This window comes from Oncorhynchus mykiss, chromosome 12 (genome assembly GCF_013265735.2).
Source record: "Oncorhynchus mykiss isolate Arlee chromosome 12, USDA_OmykA_1.1, whole genome shotgun sequence".
In the NCBI taxonomy this organism is placed as follows: Eukaryota; Metazoa; Chordata; class Actinopteri; order Salmoniformes; family Salmonidae; genus Oncorhynchus; species Oncorhynchus mykiss.
Window position 1 is genome coordinate 101,831,780 of NC_048576.1, and position 18,286 is coordinate 101,850,065.

The 18,286-nt window shown below is 35.3% G+C and overlaps 3 protein-coding genes across 5 annotated transcripts in view; 1 reads left to right on the forward strand and 2 right to left on the reverse strand.

Moving 5' to 3' along the window:
• LOC110539186 (NLR family CARD domain-containing protein 3-like) overlaps window positions 1-18,286 on the forward strand; it is an 808,883-nt gene that overhangs the window by 161,371 nt on the left and 629,226 nt on the right. The gene's annotated exons all lie outside the window — the stretch shown is intronic.
• Window positions 1-18,286, reverse strand: part of LOC110516333 (NLR family CARD domain-containing protein 3-like) — a 191,360-nt gene that overhangs the window by 68,668 nt on the left and 104,406 nt on the right. The window lies entirely within an intron of this gene.
• LOC110512533 (NLR family CARD domain-containing protein 3-like) overlaps window positions 1-18,286 on the reverse strand; it is a 31,414-nt gene that overhangs the window by 11,017 nt on the left and 2,111 nt on the right. Inside the window, exons 2-3 of the mRNA XM_036939589.1 lie at window positions 17,092-17,235; window positions 297-413 (exon numbers count right to left, since the gene is read on the reverse strand). Coding sequence (XP_036795484.1) covers window positions 297-413; window positions 17,092-17,219 — 245 coding nt within the window. The 5' untranslated portion in view covers window positions 17,220-17,235. The remainder of the gene's footprint in view (window positions 1-296; window positions 414-17,091; window positions 17,236-18,286) is intronic.

The following is an 18,286-nucleotide window of genomic DNA, read 5'->3' on the forward strand; positions in this document are numbered from 1 at the left end:
CAAAACATGAGATTACATCTCCTCATCCAGGGAGTACACGTACACACACACACACGCACACGTACACACACGTACACACACACACACACACACACACACACACACACACACACACACACACACACAGGAAGGGAATGTTGTGTTTGTTTAATGTTGTTTTAGGACTATGAAAATAGACAAAATGATTAGCCTATGGATTATGAAAACAACAACAATAAATGGGAAAATGGGAGAGGAGAAATGACTAGAGACAGTGTTGTTTAACTCACTGACCAGGACCCATGAGTTCTTCTTACCTTTGTTCAGTAGAAAAGTCTCCCTCTCTAAACTGTATAGGTTGATCCATAGACCAGTCACTCTTCATGGACACACAGCTGGGAACAGGGGAGGCTGGTCTCTCCTGCTTGATTGGTCTTCAACACAACAGAGACAAACATTACATCTCTCATCTACTCTGAGCTCAGATGGGGAAACATAAGAAGAGTTTCATTCCAAAACGCAATAAATCTATTTTCAGAAATGTTCGTAAATTACCTTTTATTGTTTAAAGGAGTTAAGTTTATGTTAAGTTATGTTTTTTTAGGAAAGAGATTAGATAGTGAAAAAACACATGAATCATGTATTTGTTTATAATCACTTGATGGTTTCATTTCAGAGAGACAAATAATCATGTTTTTTTCTCAATTATTTCTATCTGCCTCACTCTCAAAGAAATCAGGAGTACTGCTAGGTTTTATACAGTAATAATATATTTCTGCCTCACTCTCAGAGGAATCAGTAGTACTGCTAGGTTTTACACAGTTTTTTTATTTATTTAAAAAAAATATATATATATATTTCACCTTTATTTAACCAGGTAGGCTAGTTGAGAACAAGTTCTCATTTGCAACTGCGACCTGGCCAAGATAAAGCAAAGCAGTGTGAACAGACAACACAGAGTTACACATGGAGTAAACAATTAACAAGTCAAAAACACAGTAGAAAAAAAAGAGAGTCTATATACATTGTGTGCAAAAGGCATGAGGAGGTAGGCGAATAATTACCATTTTGTAGATTAACACTGGAGTGATAAATGATCAGATGGTAATGTACAGGTAGAGATATTGGTGTGCATAAGAGCAGAAAAGTAAATAAATAAAAACAGTATGGGGATGAGGTAGGTAAAAATGGGTGAGCTATTTACCGATAGACTATGTACAGCTGCAGCGATCGGTTAACTGCTCAGATAGCAGATGTTTGAAGTTGGTGAGGGAGATAAAAGTCTCCAACTTTAGCGATTTTTGCAATTCGTTCCAGTCACAGGCAGCAGAGAACTGGAACGAAAGGCGACCAAATGAGGCGTTGGCTTTAGGGATGATCAGTGAGATACACCTGCTGGAGCGCGTGCTACGGACGGTGTTGCCATCGTGACCAGTGAACTGAGATAAGGCGGAGCTTTACCTAGCATGGACTTGTAGATGACCTGGAGCCAGTGGGTCTGGCGACGAATATGTAGCGAGGGCCAGCCGACTGTGACCCTGTCCCTCTTCACTGTTGGGTTTGTATGCTGCTAACTGGTGCTATATTCAGGATTCTCTTATTTTTATTATTTTTATTATTATTATTATTATTTATTATTTATACAAGTCGCAGTGGTGGGTGGTATAAGGTGCTTTAGTGACAAAACGGATGGCACTGTGATAAACTGCATCCAGTTTGCTGAGTAGAGTGTTGGAAGCAATTTTGTAGATGACATCGCCGAAGTCGAGGATCGGTAGGATAGTCAGTTTTACTAGGGTAAGTTTGGCGACGTGAGTGAAGGAGGCTTTTGTTGCGGAATACAAAGCCGATTCTTGATTTGATTTTCGATTGGAGATGTTTGATATGAGTCTGGAAGGAGAGTTTACAGTCTAGCCAGACACCTAGGTACTTATAGATGTCCACCTATTCAAGGTCGGAACCATCCAGGGTGGTGATGCTGGTCAGGCGTGCGGGTGCAGGCAGCGAACGGTTGAAAAGCATGCATTTTGTTTTACTAGCGTTTAAGAGCAGTTGGAGGCCACGGAAGGAGTGCTGTATGGCATTGAAGCTCGTTTGGAGGTTAGATAGCACAGTGTCCAAGGAAGGGCCGGAAGTATACAGAATGGTGTCGTCTGCGTAGAGATGGATCAGGGAATCGCCCGCAGCAAGAGCAACATCATTGATATATACAGAGAAAAGAGTCGGCCCGAGGATTGAACCCTGTGGCACCCCCATAGAGACTGCCAGAGGACCGGACAGCATGCCCTCCGATTTGACACACTGAACTCTGTCTGCAAAGTAATTGGTGAACCAGGCAAGGCAGTCATCCGAAAAACCGAGGCTACTGAGTCTGCCGATAAGAATATGGTAATTGACAGAGTCGAAAGCCTTGGCAAGGTCGATGAAGACGGCTGCACAGTACTGTCTTTTATCGATGGCGGTTATGATAATATATAATAATATATATCTGCCTCACTCTCAGTGAAATCAGTAGTACTGCTAGGTTTTACACAGTAATAATATATATCTGCCTCACTCTCAGAGAAATCAGTAGTACTGCTAGGTTTTACACAGTAATAATATATATCTGCCTCACTCTCAGAGAAATCAGTAGTACTGCTAGGTTTTACACAGTAATAATATATATCTGCCTCATTCTCAGAGAAATCAGTAGAACTGCTAGGTTTTACACAGTAATAATATATATCTGCCTCACTCTCAGAGAAATCAGTAGTACTGCTAGGTTTTACACAGTATTAATATATATCTGCCTCACTCTCAGAGAAATCAGTAGTACTGCTAGGTTTTACACAGTAATAATATATATCTGCCTCACTCTCAGTGAAATCAGTAGTACTGCTAGGTTTTACACAGTAATAATATATATCTGCCTCACTCTCAGAGAAATCAGTAGTACTGCTAGGTTTTACACAGTAATAATATATATCTGCCTCACTCTCAGAGAAATCAGTAGTACTGCTAGGTTTTATACAGTAATAATATATATCTGACTCACTCTCAGAGAAATCAGTAGTACTGCTAGGTTTTACACAGTAATAATATATATCTGCCTCACTCTCAGAGAAATCAGTAGTACTGCTAGGTTTTACACAGTAATAATATATATCTGCCTCACTCTCAGAGAAATCAGTAGAACTGCTAGGTTTTACACAGTAATAATATATATCTGCCTCATTCTCAGAGAAATCAGTAGTACTGCTAGGTTTTACACAGTAATAATATATATCTGCCTCACTCTCAGAGAAATCAGTAGTACTGCTAGGTTTTATACAGTAATAATATATATCTGCCTCACTCTCAGAGAAATCAGTAGTACTGCTAGGTTTTACACAGTAATAATATATATCTGCCCCACTCTCAGAGAAATCAGTAGTACTGCTAGGTTTTACACAGTAATAATATATATCTACCTCACTCTCAGTGAAATCAGTAGTACTGCTAGGTTTTACACAGTAATAATATATATCTGTCTCACTCTCAGAGAAATCAGTAGTACTGCTAGGTTTTACACAGTAATAATATATATCTGCCTCACTCTCAGAGAAATCAGGAGTACTGCTAGGTTTTACACAGTAACAATATATATCTGCCTCACTCTCAGAGAAATCAGTAGTACTGCTAGGTTTTACACAGTAATAATATATATCTACCTCACTCTCAGTGAAATCAGTAGTACTGCTAGGTTTTACACAGTAATAATATATATCTGCCTCACTCTCAGAGAAATCAGTAGTACTGCTAGGTTTTACACAGTAATAATATATATCTGCCTCACTCTCAGAGAAATCAGTAGTACTGCTAGGTTTTACACAGTAATAATATATATCTACCTCACTCTCAGAGAAATCAGTAGTACTGCTAGGTTTTACACAGTAATAATATATATCTACCTCACTCTCAGTGAAATCAGTAGTACTGCTAGGTTTTACACAGTAATAATATATATCTGCCTCACTCTCAGAGAAATCAGTAGAACTGCTAGGTTTTACACAGTAATAATATATATCTGCCTCACTCTCAGTGAAATCAGAAGTACTGCTAGGTTTTACACAGTAATAATATATATCTGCCTCACTCTCAGAGAAATCAGAAGTACTGCTAGGTTTTACACAGTAATAATATATATCTGTCTCATTCTCAGAGAAATCAGTAGTACTGCTAGGTTTTACACAGTAATAATATATATCTGCCTCACTCTCAGAGAAATCAGTAGTACTGCTAGGTTTTACACAGTAATAATATATATCTGCCTCACTCTCAAGAGAAATCAGTAGTACCGCTAGGTTTTACACAGTAATAATATATATCTGCCTCACTCTCAGAGAAATCAGTAGTACCGCTAGGTTTTACACAGTAATAATATATATCTGCCTCACTCTCAGAGAAATCAGTAGTACTGCTAGGTTTTACACAGTAATAATATATATCTGCCCCACTCTCAGAGAAATCAGTAGTACTGCTAGGTTTTACACAGTAATAATATATATCTGCCCCACTCTCAGAGAAATCAGTAGTACTGCTAGGTTTTACACAGAAATAATATATATCTGCCTCACTCTCAGAGAAATCAGTAGTACTGCTAGGTTTTACACAGTAATAATATATATCTGTCTCACTCTCAGAGAAATCAGTAGTACTGCTAGGTTTTACACAGTAATAATATATATCTGTCTCACTCTCAGAGAAATCAGTAGTACTGCTAGGTTTTACACAGTAATAATATATATCTGCCTCACTCTCAGAGAAATCAGTAGTACTGCTAGGTTTTACACAGTAATAATATATATCTGTCTCACTCTCAGTGAAATCAGTAGTACTGCTAGGTTTTACACAGTAATAATATATATCTGCCTCACTCTCAGAGAAATCAGTAGTACTGCTAGGTTTTACACAGTAATAATATATATCTGTCTCACTCTCAGAGAAATCAGTAGTACTGCTAGGTTTTATACAGTAATAATATATATCTGCCTCACTCTCAGAGAAATCAGTAGTACTGCTAGGTTTTACACAGTAATAATATATATCTGTCTCACTCTCAGAGAAATCAGTAGTACTGCTAGGTTTTACACAGTAATAATATATATCTGCCTCACTCTCAGAGAAATCAGTAGTACTGCTAGGTTTTACACAGTAATAATATATATCTGTCTCACTCTCAGTGAAATCAGTAGTACTGCTAGGTTTTACACAGTAATAATATATATCTGCCTCACTCTCAGAGAAATCAGTAGTACTGCTAGGTTTTACACAGTAATAATATATATCTGTCTCACTCTCAGAGAAATCAGTAGTACTGCTAGGTTTTATACAGTAATAATATATATCTGCCTCACTCTCAGAGAAATCAGTAGTACTGCTAGGTTTTACACAGTAATAATATATATCTGCCTCACTCTCAGTGAAATCAGTAGTACTGCTAGGTTTTACACAGTAATAATATATATCTGTCTCACTCTCAGTGAAATCAGTAGTACTGCTAGGTTTTACACAGTAATAATATATATCTGCCTCACTCTCAGAGAAATCAGTAGTACTGCTAGGTTTTACACAGTAATAATATATATCTGTCTCACTCTCAGAGAAATCAGTAGTACTGCTAGGTTTTACACAGTAATAATATATATCTGCCTCACTCTCAGAGAAATCAGTAGTACTGCTAGGTTTTACACAGTAATAATATATATCTGCCTCACTCTCAGTGAAATCAGTAGTACTGCTAGGTTTTACACAGTAATAATATATATCTGTCTCACTCTCAGAGAAATCAGTAGAACTGCTAGGTTTTACACAGTAATAATATATATCTGCCTCACTCTCAGAGAAATCAGGAGTACTGCTAGGTTTTACACAGTATTAATATATATCTGCCTCACTCTCAGAGAAATCAGTAGAACTGCTAGGTTTTACACAGTAATAATATATATCTGCCTCACTCTCAGAGAAATCAGTAGTACTGCTAGGTTTTACACAGTAATAATATATATCTGCCTCACTCTCAGTGAAATCAGTAGTACTGCTAGGTTTTACACAGTAATAATATATATCTGTCTCACTCTCAGAGAAATCAGTAGAACTGCTAGGTTTTACACAGTAATAATATATATCTGCCTCACTCTCAGAGAAATCAGTAGTACTGCTAGGTTTTACACAGTAATAATATATATCTGCCTCACTCTCAGAGAAATCAGTAGTACTGCTAGGTTTTACACAGTAATAATATATATCTGTCTCACTCTCAGAGAAATCAGTAGAACTGCTAGGTTTTACACAGTAATAATATATATCTGCCTCACTCTCAGAGAAATCAGTAGTACTGCTAGGTTTTACACAGTAATAATATATATCTGTCTCACTCTCAGAGAAATCAGTAGTACTGCTAGGTTTTACACAGTAATAATATATATCTGCCTCACTCTCAGAGAAATCAGTAGTACTGCTAGGTTTTACACAGTAATAATATATATCTGTCTCACTCTCAGAGAAATCAGTAGTACTGCTAGGTTTTACACAGTAATAATATATATCTGCCTCACTCTCAGTGAAATCAGTAGTACTGCTAGGTTTTACACAGTAATAATATATATCTGCCTCACTCTCAGAGAAATCAGTAGTACTGCTAGGTTTTACACAGTAATAATATATATCTGCCCCACTCTCAGTGAAATCAGTAGTACTGCTAGGTTTTACACAGTAATAATATATATCTGCCTCACTCTCAGAGAAATCAGTAGTACTGCTAGGTTTTACACAGTAATAATATATATCTGCCTCACTCTCAGAGAAATCAGTAGTACTGCTAGGTTTTACACAGTAATAATATATATCTGACTCACTCTCAGAGAAATCAGTAGTACTGCTAGGTTTTACACAGTAATAATATATATCTGCCTCACTCTCAGATAAATCAGTAGTACTGCTAGGTTTTACACAGTAATAATATATATCTGTCTCACTCTCAGAGAAATCAGTAGTACTGCTAGGTTTTACACAGTAATAATATATATCTGCCTCACTCTCAGAGAAATCAGTAGTACTGCTAGGTTTTACACAGTAATAATATATATCTGCCTCACTCTCAGTGAAATCAGTAGTACTGCTAGGTTTTATACAGTAATAATATATATCTGCCTCACTCTCAGAGAAATCAGTAGTACTGCTAGGTTTTACACAGTAATAATATATATCTGCCTCACTCTCAGTGAATCAGTAGTACTGCTAGGTTTTATACAGTAATAATATATATCTGCCTCACTCTCAGTGAATCAGTAGTACTGCTAGGTTTTACACAGTAATAATATATATCTGCCTCACTCTCAGAGAAATCAGTAGTACTGCTAGGTTTTACACAGTAATAATATATATCTGCCTCACTCTCAGAGAAATCAGTAGTACTGCTAGGTTTTACACAGTAATAATATATATCTGACTCACTCTCAGAGAAATCAGTAGTACTGCTAGGTTTTACACAGTAATAATATATATCTGCCTCACTCTCAGAGAAATCAGTAGTACTGCTAGGTTTTACACAGTAATAATATATATCTGCCTCACTCTCAGATAAATCAGTAGTACTGCTAGGTTTTACACAGTAATAATATATATCTGTCTCACTCTCAGAGAAATCAGTAGTACTGCTAGGTTTTACACAGTAATAATATATATCTGCCTCACTCTCAGAGAAATCAGTAGTACTGCTAGGTTTTACACAGTAATAATATATATCTGCCTCACTCTCAGTGAAATCAGTAGTACTGCTAGGTTTTATACAGTAATAATATATATCTGCCTCACTCTCAGAGAAATCAGTAGTACTGCTAGGTTTTACACAGTAATAATATATATCTGCCTCACTCTCAGTGAATCAGTAGTACTGCTAGGTTTTATACAGTAATAATATATATCTGCCTCACTCTCAGTGAATCAGTAGTACTGCTAGGTTTTACACAGTAATAATATATATCTGCCTCACTCTCAGAGAAATCAGTAGTACTGCTAGGTTTTACACAGTAATAATATATATCTGCCTCACTCTCAGAGAAATCAGTAGTACTGCTAGGTTTTACACAGTAATAATATATATCTGCCTCACTCTCAGAGAAATCAGTAGTACTGCTAGGTTTTACACAGTAATAATATATATCTGCCTCACTCTCAGAGAAATCAGTAGTACTGCTAGGTTTTACACAGTAATAATATATATCTGCCTCACTCTCAGAGAAATCAGTAGTACTGCTAGGTTTTAGACAGTAATAATATATATCTGCCTCACTCTCAGTGAAATCAGTAGTACTGCTAGGTTTTACACAGTAATAATATATATCTGCCTCACTCTCAGAGAAATCAGTAGTACTGCTAGGTTTTACACAGTAATAATATATATCTGCCTCACTCTCAGAGAAATCAGTAGTACTGCTAGGTTTTACACAGTAATAATATATATCTGCCTCACTCTCAGAGAAATCAGTAGTACTGCTAGGTTTTACACAGTAATAATATATATCTGCCTCACTCTCAGAGAAATCAGTAGTACTGCTAGGTTTTAGACAGTAATAATATATATCTGCCTCACTCTCAGTGAAATCAGTAGTACTGCTAGGTTTTACACAGTAATAATATATATCTGCCTCACTCTCAGTGAAATCAGTAGTACTGCTAGGTTTTACACAGTAATAATATATATCTGCCTCACTCTCAGAGAAATCAGTAGTACTGCTAGGTTTTACACAGTAATAATATATATCTGCCTCACTCTCAGAGAAATCAGTAGTACTGCTAGGTTTTACACAGTAATAATATATATCTGCCTCACTCTCAGAGAAATCAGTAGAACTGCTAGGTTTTACACAGTAATAATATATATCTGCCTCACTCTCAGAGAAATCAGTAGTACTGCTAGGTTTTATGCAGTAATAATATATATCTGCCTCACTCTCAGAGAAATCAGTAGTACTGCTAGGTTTTACACAGTAATAATATATATCTGTCTCACTCTCAGAGAAATCAGTAGTACTGCTAGGTTTTACACAGTAATAATATATATCTGCCTCACTCTCAGAGAAATCAGTAGTACTGCTAGGTTTTACACAGTAATAATATATATCTGCCTCACTCTCAGTGAAATCAGTAGTACTGCTAGGTTTTACACAGTAATAATATATATCTGCCTCACTCTCAGAGAAATCAGTAGTACTGCTAGGTTTTACACAGTAATAATATATATCTGCCTCACTCTCAGAGAAATCAGTAGTACTGCTAGGTTTTATACAGTAATAATATATATCTGCCTCACTCTCAGAGAAATCAGTAGTACTGCTAGGTTTTATACAGTAATAATATATATCTGCCTCACTCTCAGAGAAATCAGTAGTACTGCTAGGTTTTACACAGTAATAATATATATCTGCCTCATTCTCAGAGAAATCAGTAGTACTGCTAGGTTTTACACAGTAATAATATATATCTGCCTCATTCTCAGAGAAATCAGTAGTACTGCTAGGTTTTACACAGTAATAATATATATCTGCCTCACTCTCAGAGAAATCAGTAGTACTGCTAGGTTTTACACAGTAATAATATATATCTGCCTCACTCTCAGAGAAATCAGTAGTACTGCTAGGTTTTACACAGTAATAATATATATCTGCCTCACTCTCAGAGAAATCAGTAGTACTGCTAGGTTTTACACAGTAATAATATATATCTGCCTCACTCTCAGAGAAATCAGTAGTACTGCTAGGTTTTATACAGTAATAATATATATCTGTCTCACTCTCAGATAAATCAGTAGTACTGCTAGGTTTTACACAGTAATAATATATATCTGTCTCACTCTCAGAGAAATCAGTAGTACTGCTAGGTTTTACACAGTAATAATATATATCTGCCTCACTCTCAGAGAAATCAGTAGTACTGCTAGGTTTTATACAGTAATAATATATATCTGCCTCACTCTCAGAGAAATCAGTAGTACTGCTAGGTTTTACACAGTAATAATATATATCTGCCTCACTCTCAGTGAAATCAGTAGTACTGCTAGGTTTTATACAGTAATAATATATATCTGCCTCACTCTCAGTGAAATCAGTAGTACTGCTAGGTTTTACACAGTAATAATATATATCTGCCTCACTCTCAGAGAAATCAGTAGTACTGCTAGGTTTTACACAGTAATAATATATATCTGCCTCACTCTCAGTGAAATCAGTAGTACTGCTAGGTTTTACACAGTAATAATATATATCTGCCTCACTCTCAGTGAAATCAGTAGTACTGCTAGGTTTTATACAGTAATAATATATATCTGCCTCACTCTCAGTGAAATCAGTAGTACTGCTAGGTTTTACACAGTAATAATATATATCTGCCTCACTCTCAGAGAAATCAGTAGTACTGCTAGGTTTTACACAGTAATAATATATATCTGCCTCACTCTCAGAGAAATCAGTAGTACTGCTAGGTTTTACACAGTAATAATATATATCTGCCTCACTCTCAGAGAAATCAGTAGTACTGCTAGGTTTTACACAGTAATAATATATATCTGCCTCACTCTCAGAGAAATCAGTAGTACTGCTAGGTTTTACACAGTAATAATATATATCTGCCTCACTCTCAGAGAAATCAGTAGTACTGCTAGGTTTTACACAGTAATAATATATATCTGCCTCATTCTCAGAGAAATCAGTAGTACTGCTAGGTTTTACACAGTAATAATATATATCTGCCTCACTCTCAGAGAAATCAGTAGTACTGCTAGGTTTTACACAGTAATAATATATATCTGCCTCACTCTCAGTGAAATCAGTAGTACTGCTAGGTTTTACACAGTAATAATATATATCTGCCTCACTCTCAGTGAAATCAGTAGTACTGCTAGGTTTTACACAGTAATAATATATATCTGTCTCACTCTCAGTGAAATCAGTAGTACTGCTAGGTTTTACACAGTAATAATATATATCTGCCTCACTCTCAGAGAAATCAGTAGTACTGCTAGGTTTTACACAGTAATAATATATATCTGCCTCACTCTCAGTGAAATCAGTAGTACTGCTAGGTTTTACACAGTAATAATATATATCTGCCTCACTCTCAGTGAAATCAGTAGTACTGCTAGGTTTTACACAGTAATAATATATATCTGCCTCACTCTCAGTGAAATCAGTAGTACTGCTAGGTTTTACACAGTAATAATATATATCTGCCTCACTCTCAGAGAAATCAGTAGTACTGCTAGGTTTTATACAGTAATAATATATATCTGCCTCACTCTCAGAGAAATCAGTAGTACTGCTAGGTTTTACACAGTAATAATATATATCTGCCTCACTCTCAGAGAAATCAGTAGTACTGCTAGGTTTTATACAGTAATAATATATATCTGCCTCACTCTCAGAGAAATCAGTAGTACTGCTAGGTTTTACACAGTAATAATATATATCTGCCTCACTCTCAGAGAAATCAGTAGTACTGCTAGGTTTTACACAGTAATAATATATATCTGCCTCATTCTCAGAGAAATCAGTAGAACTGCTAGGTTTTATACAGTAATAATATATATCTGTCTCACTCTCAGAGAAATCAGTAGAACTGCTAGGTTTTATACAGTAATAATATATATCTGCCTCACTCTCAGAGAAATCAGTAGTACTGCTAGGTTTTATACAGTAATAATATATATCTGCCTCACTCTCAGAGAAATCAGTAGTACTGCTAGGTTTTATACAGTAATAATATATATCTGCCTCACTCTCAGAGAAATCAGTAGTACTGCTAGGTTTTACACAGTAATAATATATATCTGCCTCACTCTCAGAGAAATCAGTAGAACTGCTAGGTTTTACACAGTAATAATATATATCTGCCTCACTCTCAGAGAAATCAGTAGTACTGCTAGGTTTTACACAGTAATAATATATATCTGCCTCACTCTCAGAGAAATCAGTAGAACTGCTAGGTTTTACACAGTAATAATATATATCTGCCTCACTCTCAGAGAAATCAGTAGAACTGCTAGGTTTTACACAGTAATAATATATATCTGCCTCATTCTCAGAGAAATCAGTAGTACTGCTAGGTTTTACACAGTAATAATATATATCTGCCTCATTCTCAGAGAAATCAGTAGAACTGCTAGGTTTTACACAGTAATAATATATATCTGTCTCACTCTCAGAGAAATCAGTAGTACTGCTAGGTTTTACACAGTAATAATATATATCTGCCCCACTCTCAGAGAAATCAGTAGTACTGCTAGGTTTTACACAGTAATAATATATATCTGCCTCACTCTCAGAGAAATCAGTAGTACTGCTAGGTTTTACACAGTAATAATATATATCTGCCCCACTCTCAGAGAAATCAGTAGTACTGCTAGGTTTTACACAGTAATAATATAGATCTGCCTCACTCTCAGAGAAATCAGTAGTACTGCTAGGTTTTACACAGTAATAATATATATCTGCCCCACTCTCAGTGAAATCAGTAGTACTGCTAGGTTTTACACAGTAATAATATATATCTGCCCCACTCTCAGAGAAATCAGTAGTACTGCTAGGTTTTACACAGTAATAATATATATCTGCCTCACTCTCAGAGAAATCAGTAGTACTGCTAGGTTTTACACAGTAATAATATATATCTGCCCCACTCTCAGAGAAATCAGTAGTACTGCTAGGTTTTACACAGTAATAATATAGATCTGCCTCACTCTCAGAGAAATCAGTAGTACTGCTAGGTTTTACACAGTAATAATATATATCTGCCCCACTCTCAGTGAAATCAGTAGTACTGCTAGGTTTTACACAGTAATAATATATATCTGCCCCACTCTCAGAGAAATCAGTAGTACTGCTAGGTTTTACACAGTAATAATATATATCTGCCTCACTCTCAGAGAAATCAGTAGTACTGCTAGGTTTTACACAGTAATAATATATATCTGCCTCACTCTCAGTGAAATCAGTAGTACTGCTAGGTTTTACACAGTAATAATATATATCTGCCTCACTCTCAGTGAAATCAGTAGTACTGCTAGGTTTTACACAGTAATAATATATATCTGCCTCACTCTCAGTGAAATCAGTAGTACTGCTAGGTTTTACACAGTAATAATATATATCTGCCTCACTCTCAGTGAAATCAGTAGTACCGCTAGGTTTTACACAGTAATAATATATATCTGCCTCACTCTCAGAGAAATCAGTAGTACTGCTAGGTTTTACACAGTAATAATATATATCTGCCTCACTCTCAGAGAAATCAGTAGAACTGCTAGGTTTTATACAGTAATAATATATATCTGCCTCACTCTCAGTGAAATCAGTAGTACTGCTAGGTTTTATACAGTAATAATATATATCTGCCTCACTCTCAGAGAAATCAGTAGTACTGCTAGGTTTTATACAGTAATAATATATATCTGCCTCACTCTCAGAGAAATCAGTAGTACTGCTAGGTTTTATACAGTAATAATATATATCTGCCTCACTCTCAGTGAAATCAGTAGAACTGCTAGGTTTTATACAGTAATAATATATATCTGCCTCACTCTCAGTGAATCAGTAGTACTGCTAGGTTTTACACAGTAATAATATATATCTGTCTCACTCTCAGAGAAATCAGTAGTACTGCTAGGTTTTACACAGTAATAATATATATCTGCCTCACTCTCAGAGAAATCAGTAGTACTGCTAGGTTTTACACAGTAATAATATATATCTGCCTCACTCTCAGTGAAATCAGTAGAACTGCTAGGTTTTACACAGTAATAATATATATCTGCCTCACTCTCAGAGAAATCAGTAGTACTGCTAGGTTTTACACAGTAATAATATATATCTGCCTCACTCTCAGAGAAATCAGTAGAACTGCTAGGTTTTACACAGTAATAATATATATCTGACTCACTCTCAGTGAAATCAGTAGAACTGCTAGGTTTTACACAGTAATAATATATATCTGCCTCACTCTCAGAGAAATCAGTAGTACTGCTAGGTTTTACACAGTAATAATATATATCTGCCTCACTCTCAGAGAAATCAGTAGTACTGCTAGGTTTTATACAGTAATAATATATATCTGTCTCACTCTCAGAGAAATCAGTAGTACTGCTAGGTTTTACACAGTAATAATATATATCTGCCTCACTCTCAGTGAAATCAGTAGAACTGCTAGGTTTTACACAGTAATAATATATATCTGCCTCACTCTCAGAGAAATCAGTAGAACTGCTAGGTTTTACACAGTAATAATATATATCTGCCTCACTCTCAGAGAAATCAGTAGTACTGCTAGGTTTTACACAGTAATAATATATATCTACCTCACTCTCAGAGAAATCAGTAGTACTGCTAGGTTTTACACAGTAATAATATATATCTGTCTCACTCTCAGAGAAATCAGTAGTACTGCTAGGTTTTACACAGTAATAATATATATCTGCCTCACTCTCAGTGAAATCAGTAGAACTGCTAGGTTTTACACAGTAATAATATATATCTGCCTCACTCTCAGAGAAATCAGTAGTACTGCTAGGTTTTATACAGTAATAATATATATCTGCCTCACTCTCAGAGAAATCAGTAGTACTGCTAGGTTTTACACAGTAATAATATATATCTGCCTCACTCTCAGTGAAATCAGTAGAACTGCTAGGTTTTACACAGTAATAATATATATCTGCCTCACTCTCAGTGAAATCAGTAGAACTGCTAGGTTTTACACAGTAATAATATATATCTGCCTCACTCTCAGTGAAATCAGTAGTACTGCTAGGTTTTACACAGTAATAATATATATCTGCCTCACTCTCAGTGAAATCAGTAGAACTGCTAGGTTTTACACAGTAATAATATATATCTGCCTCACTCTCAGTGAAATCAGTAGTACTGCTAGGTTTTACACAGTAATAATATATATCTGCCTCACTCTCAGAGAAATCAGTAGTACTGCTAGGTTTTACACAGTAATAATATATATCTGCCTCACTCTCAGAGAAATCAGTAGTACTGATAGGTTTTACACAGTAATAATATATATCTGCCTCACTCTCAGAGAAATCAGTAGTACTGCTAGGTTTTACACAGTAATAATATATATCTACCTCACTCTCAGTGAAATCAGTAGTACTGCTAGGTTTTATACAGTAATAATATATATCTGTCTCATTCTCAGTGAAATCAGTAGTACTGCTAGGTTTTACACAGTAATAATATATATCTGCCTCACTCTCAGTGAAATCAGTAGTACTGCTAGGTTTTACACATTAATAATATATATCTGTCTCATTCTCAGAGAAATCAGTAGTACTGCTAGGTTTTACACATTAATAATATATATCTGTCTCATTCTCAGTGAAATCAGTAGTACTGCTAGGTTTTACACAGTATTAATATATATCTGTCTCATTCTCAGTGAAATCAGTAGTACTGCTAGGTTTTACACAGTAATAATATATTATACAGTCAAATGTAACAAATAAATACATGGTTAATAAGGATCTGTATAAATGATGCACTTTTAACATCAATATTTAAATATTTTAATATAATAATTCAATACAGTAATATGAGCTCTGTATGTAAAACACTTATATTTGACATTTTATTCATTTAGCAGATGTTTTTATCCAGGGTCCAGTTTCCCAAAAGCATTTAAAGTTCATCATTAGAATCTTCATAGGGGCTTAAATCTCTGAATGAATAATTTTGCACGCCCAATTTTTCAGTTTTTGATTTGTTAAAAAAGTTTGAAATATCCAATAAATGTCGTTCCACTTCATGATTGTGTCCCACTTGTTGTTGATTCTTCACAAAAAAATACAGTTTTATATCTTTATGTTTGAAGCCTGAAATGTGGCAAAAGGTCGCAAAGTTCAAGGGGCCCGAATACTTTCCCAAGGCACTGTATATTCTATATTTACTGTTTACTCAGACACTTCCTAACCTCCTATAAAGGGTTCTATATATATTCTATATATACTGTATACTCAGACAGGCTAACCTCCTATAAAGGGTTCTATATCTATTCTATATGTACTGTATACTCAGACACTTCCTAACCTCCTACAAAGGGTTCTATATATATATTCTATATATACTGTATACTCAGACACTTCCTAACCTCCTACAAAGGGTTCTATATATATATTCTATATATACTGTATACCCAGACACTTCCTAACCTCCTATAAAGGGTTCTATATATATTCTATATATACTGTATACTCAGACAGGCTAACCTCCTATAAAGGGTTCTATATCTATTCTATATATACTGTATACTCAGACACTACCTGACCTCCTATAAAGGGTTCTATATATATTCTATATATACTGTATACTCAGACACTTCCTAACCTCCTACAAAGGGTTCTATATATATATTCTATATATACTGTATACTCAGACACTTCCTAACCTCCTACAAAGGGTTCTATATATATATTCTATATATACTGTATACCCAGACACTTCCTAACCTCCTATAAAGGGTTCTATATATATATTCTATATATACTGTATACCCAGACACTTCCTAACCTCCTATAAAGGGTTCTATATCTATTCTATATATACTGTATACTCAGACACTTCCTAACCTCCTACAAAGGGTTCTATATAGAACTTTAGTGGTTCTGTATATTCTAGGAAGATAGAACCATTTTGGTTTAAACAGGAGTGAAGAGTGTGTTGATATAACGGATATATTGTCAGAATTCAGCTTGTAACAACGATCAGAATAAAAACTATAAAGTTATGCCTGCCAACATATTAGATCATAATTAAAAGGCTAAATGATTGTGTCATGCTAAAATTTTATAGAGGTGTGCGTGTTTGCTGGTGACACAACCACATATCACAGTCTAATATACAGGATACAAACATTCCATTACAGCTATATAGCATTTTGCGAAACAAAAATTCATACACAAAAAACTATGAATTAAAATCTTAGAACAACAATATTTTACAGACAAGGTTCTCCTGAGCAATACTGTCTGATAAATAACAAATGTGAAAAAATTGTGGAAACACGTTTTAGAAACAAACAACATTGTAATCTCACCTCTTAGCTTTGGTGTCATGTTCCCCAGATAGTCTCATTTTCGAGGCAGGGCCCCCGTCCTCTCTCTCCCCAGAGAGACTCATTTTAGAGGCAGGGTCCCCCTCCTCTCTCTCCCCAGAGAGACTCATTTTAGAGCACTGACCCCTAAACAGAGATCCAACATGTTGGTTGTGGTTAACACAGTGTCAACTAAACAGAGATCCAACATGTTGGTTGTGGTTAACACAGTGACAACTAAACAGAGATCCAACCTGTTGGTTGTGGTTAACACAGTGACAACTAAACAGAGATCCAACATGTTGGTTGTGGTTAACACAGTGACAACTAAACAGAGATACAACATGTTGGTTGTGGTTAACACAGTGACAACTAAACAGAGATCCAACATGTTGGTTGTGGTTAACACAGTGACAACTAAACAGAGATCCAACATGTTGGTTGTGGTTAACACAGTGACAACTAGACAGAGATCCAACATGTTGGTTGTGGTTATTAACACAGTGACAACTAAACAGAGATCCAACATGTTGGTTGTGGTTAACACAGTGACAACTAAACAGAGATCCAACATGTTGGTTGTGGTTAACACAGTGACAACTAGACAGAGATCCAACATGTTGGTTGTGGTTATTAACACAGTGACAACTAAACAGAGATCCAACATGTTGGTTGTTGTTAACACAGTGACAACTAGACAGAGATCCAACATGTTGGTTGTGGTTAACACAGTGACAACTAAACAGGGATCCAACATGTTGGTTGTGGTTAACACAGTAATTCTTGAAGGTCATATGTTCTCTTTTATTCATTATCTCTTAGAAATAAAACATTTACTAACAGACACATCCAAACAGTCAGGTGATTTAATGCATCACATGAATATGTAGTCCTGATTTATATTTTTCACCTTTTGTCCATAATAATAATAATAATAATATAATAATAATAATAATATATAATAATATTAATAATAATGTCTCACTTTCTCTTTTAATAATTTATCTCATTCTAGTGTGTTGCTTTGTTCAACAGGTATGATATTATGATGCTGTTACTGAATTCAGTTCATAATATTAATGTTAAGAAAAGTCTGTTCAGTGGTTTCATACCAAATTACACAGGAAGCAGGAGCTCATTGGAATTTAGAAAACAACAAATGTTCTGATATTCTGAAAGACGACTTACAACTTATACA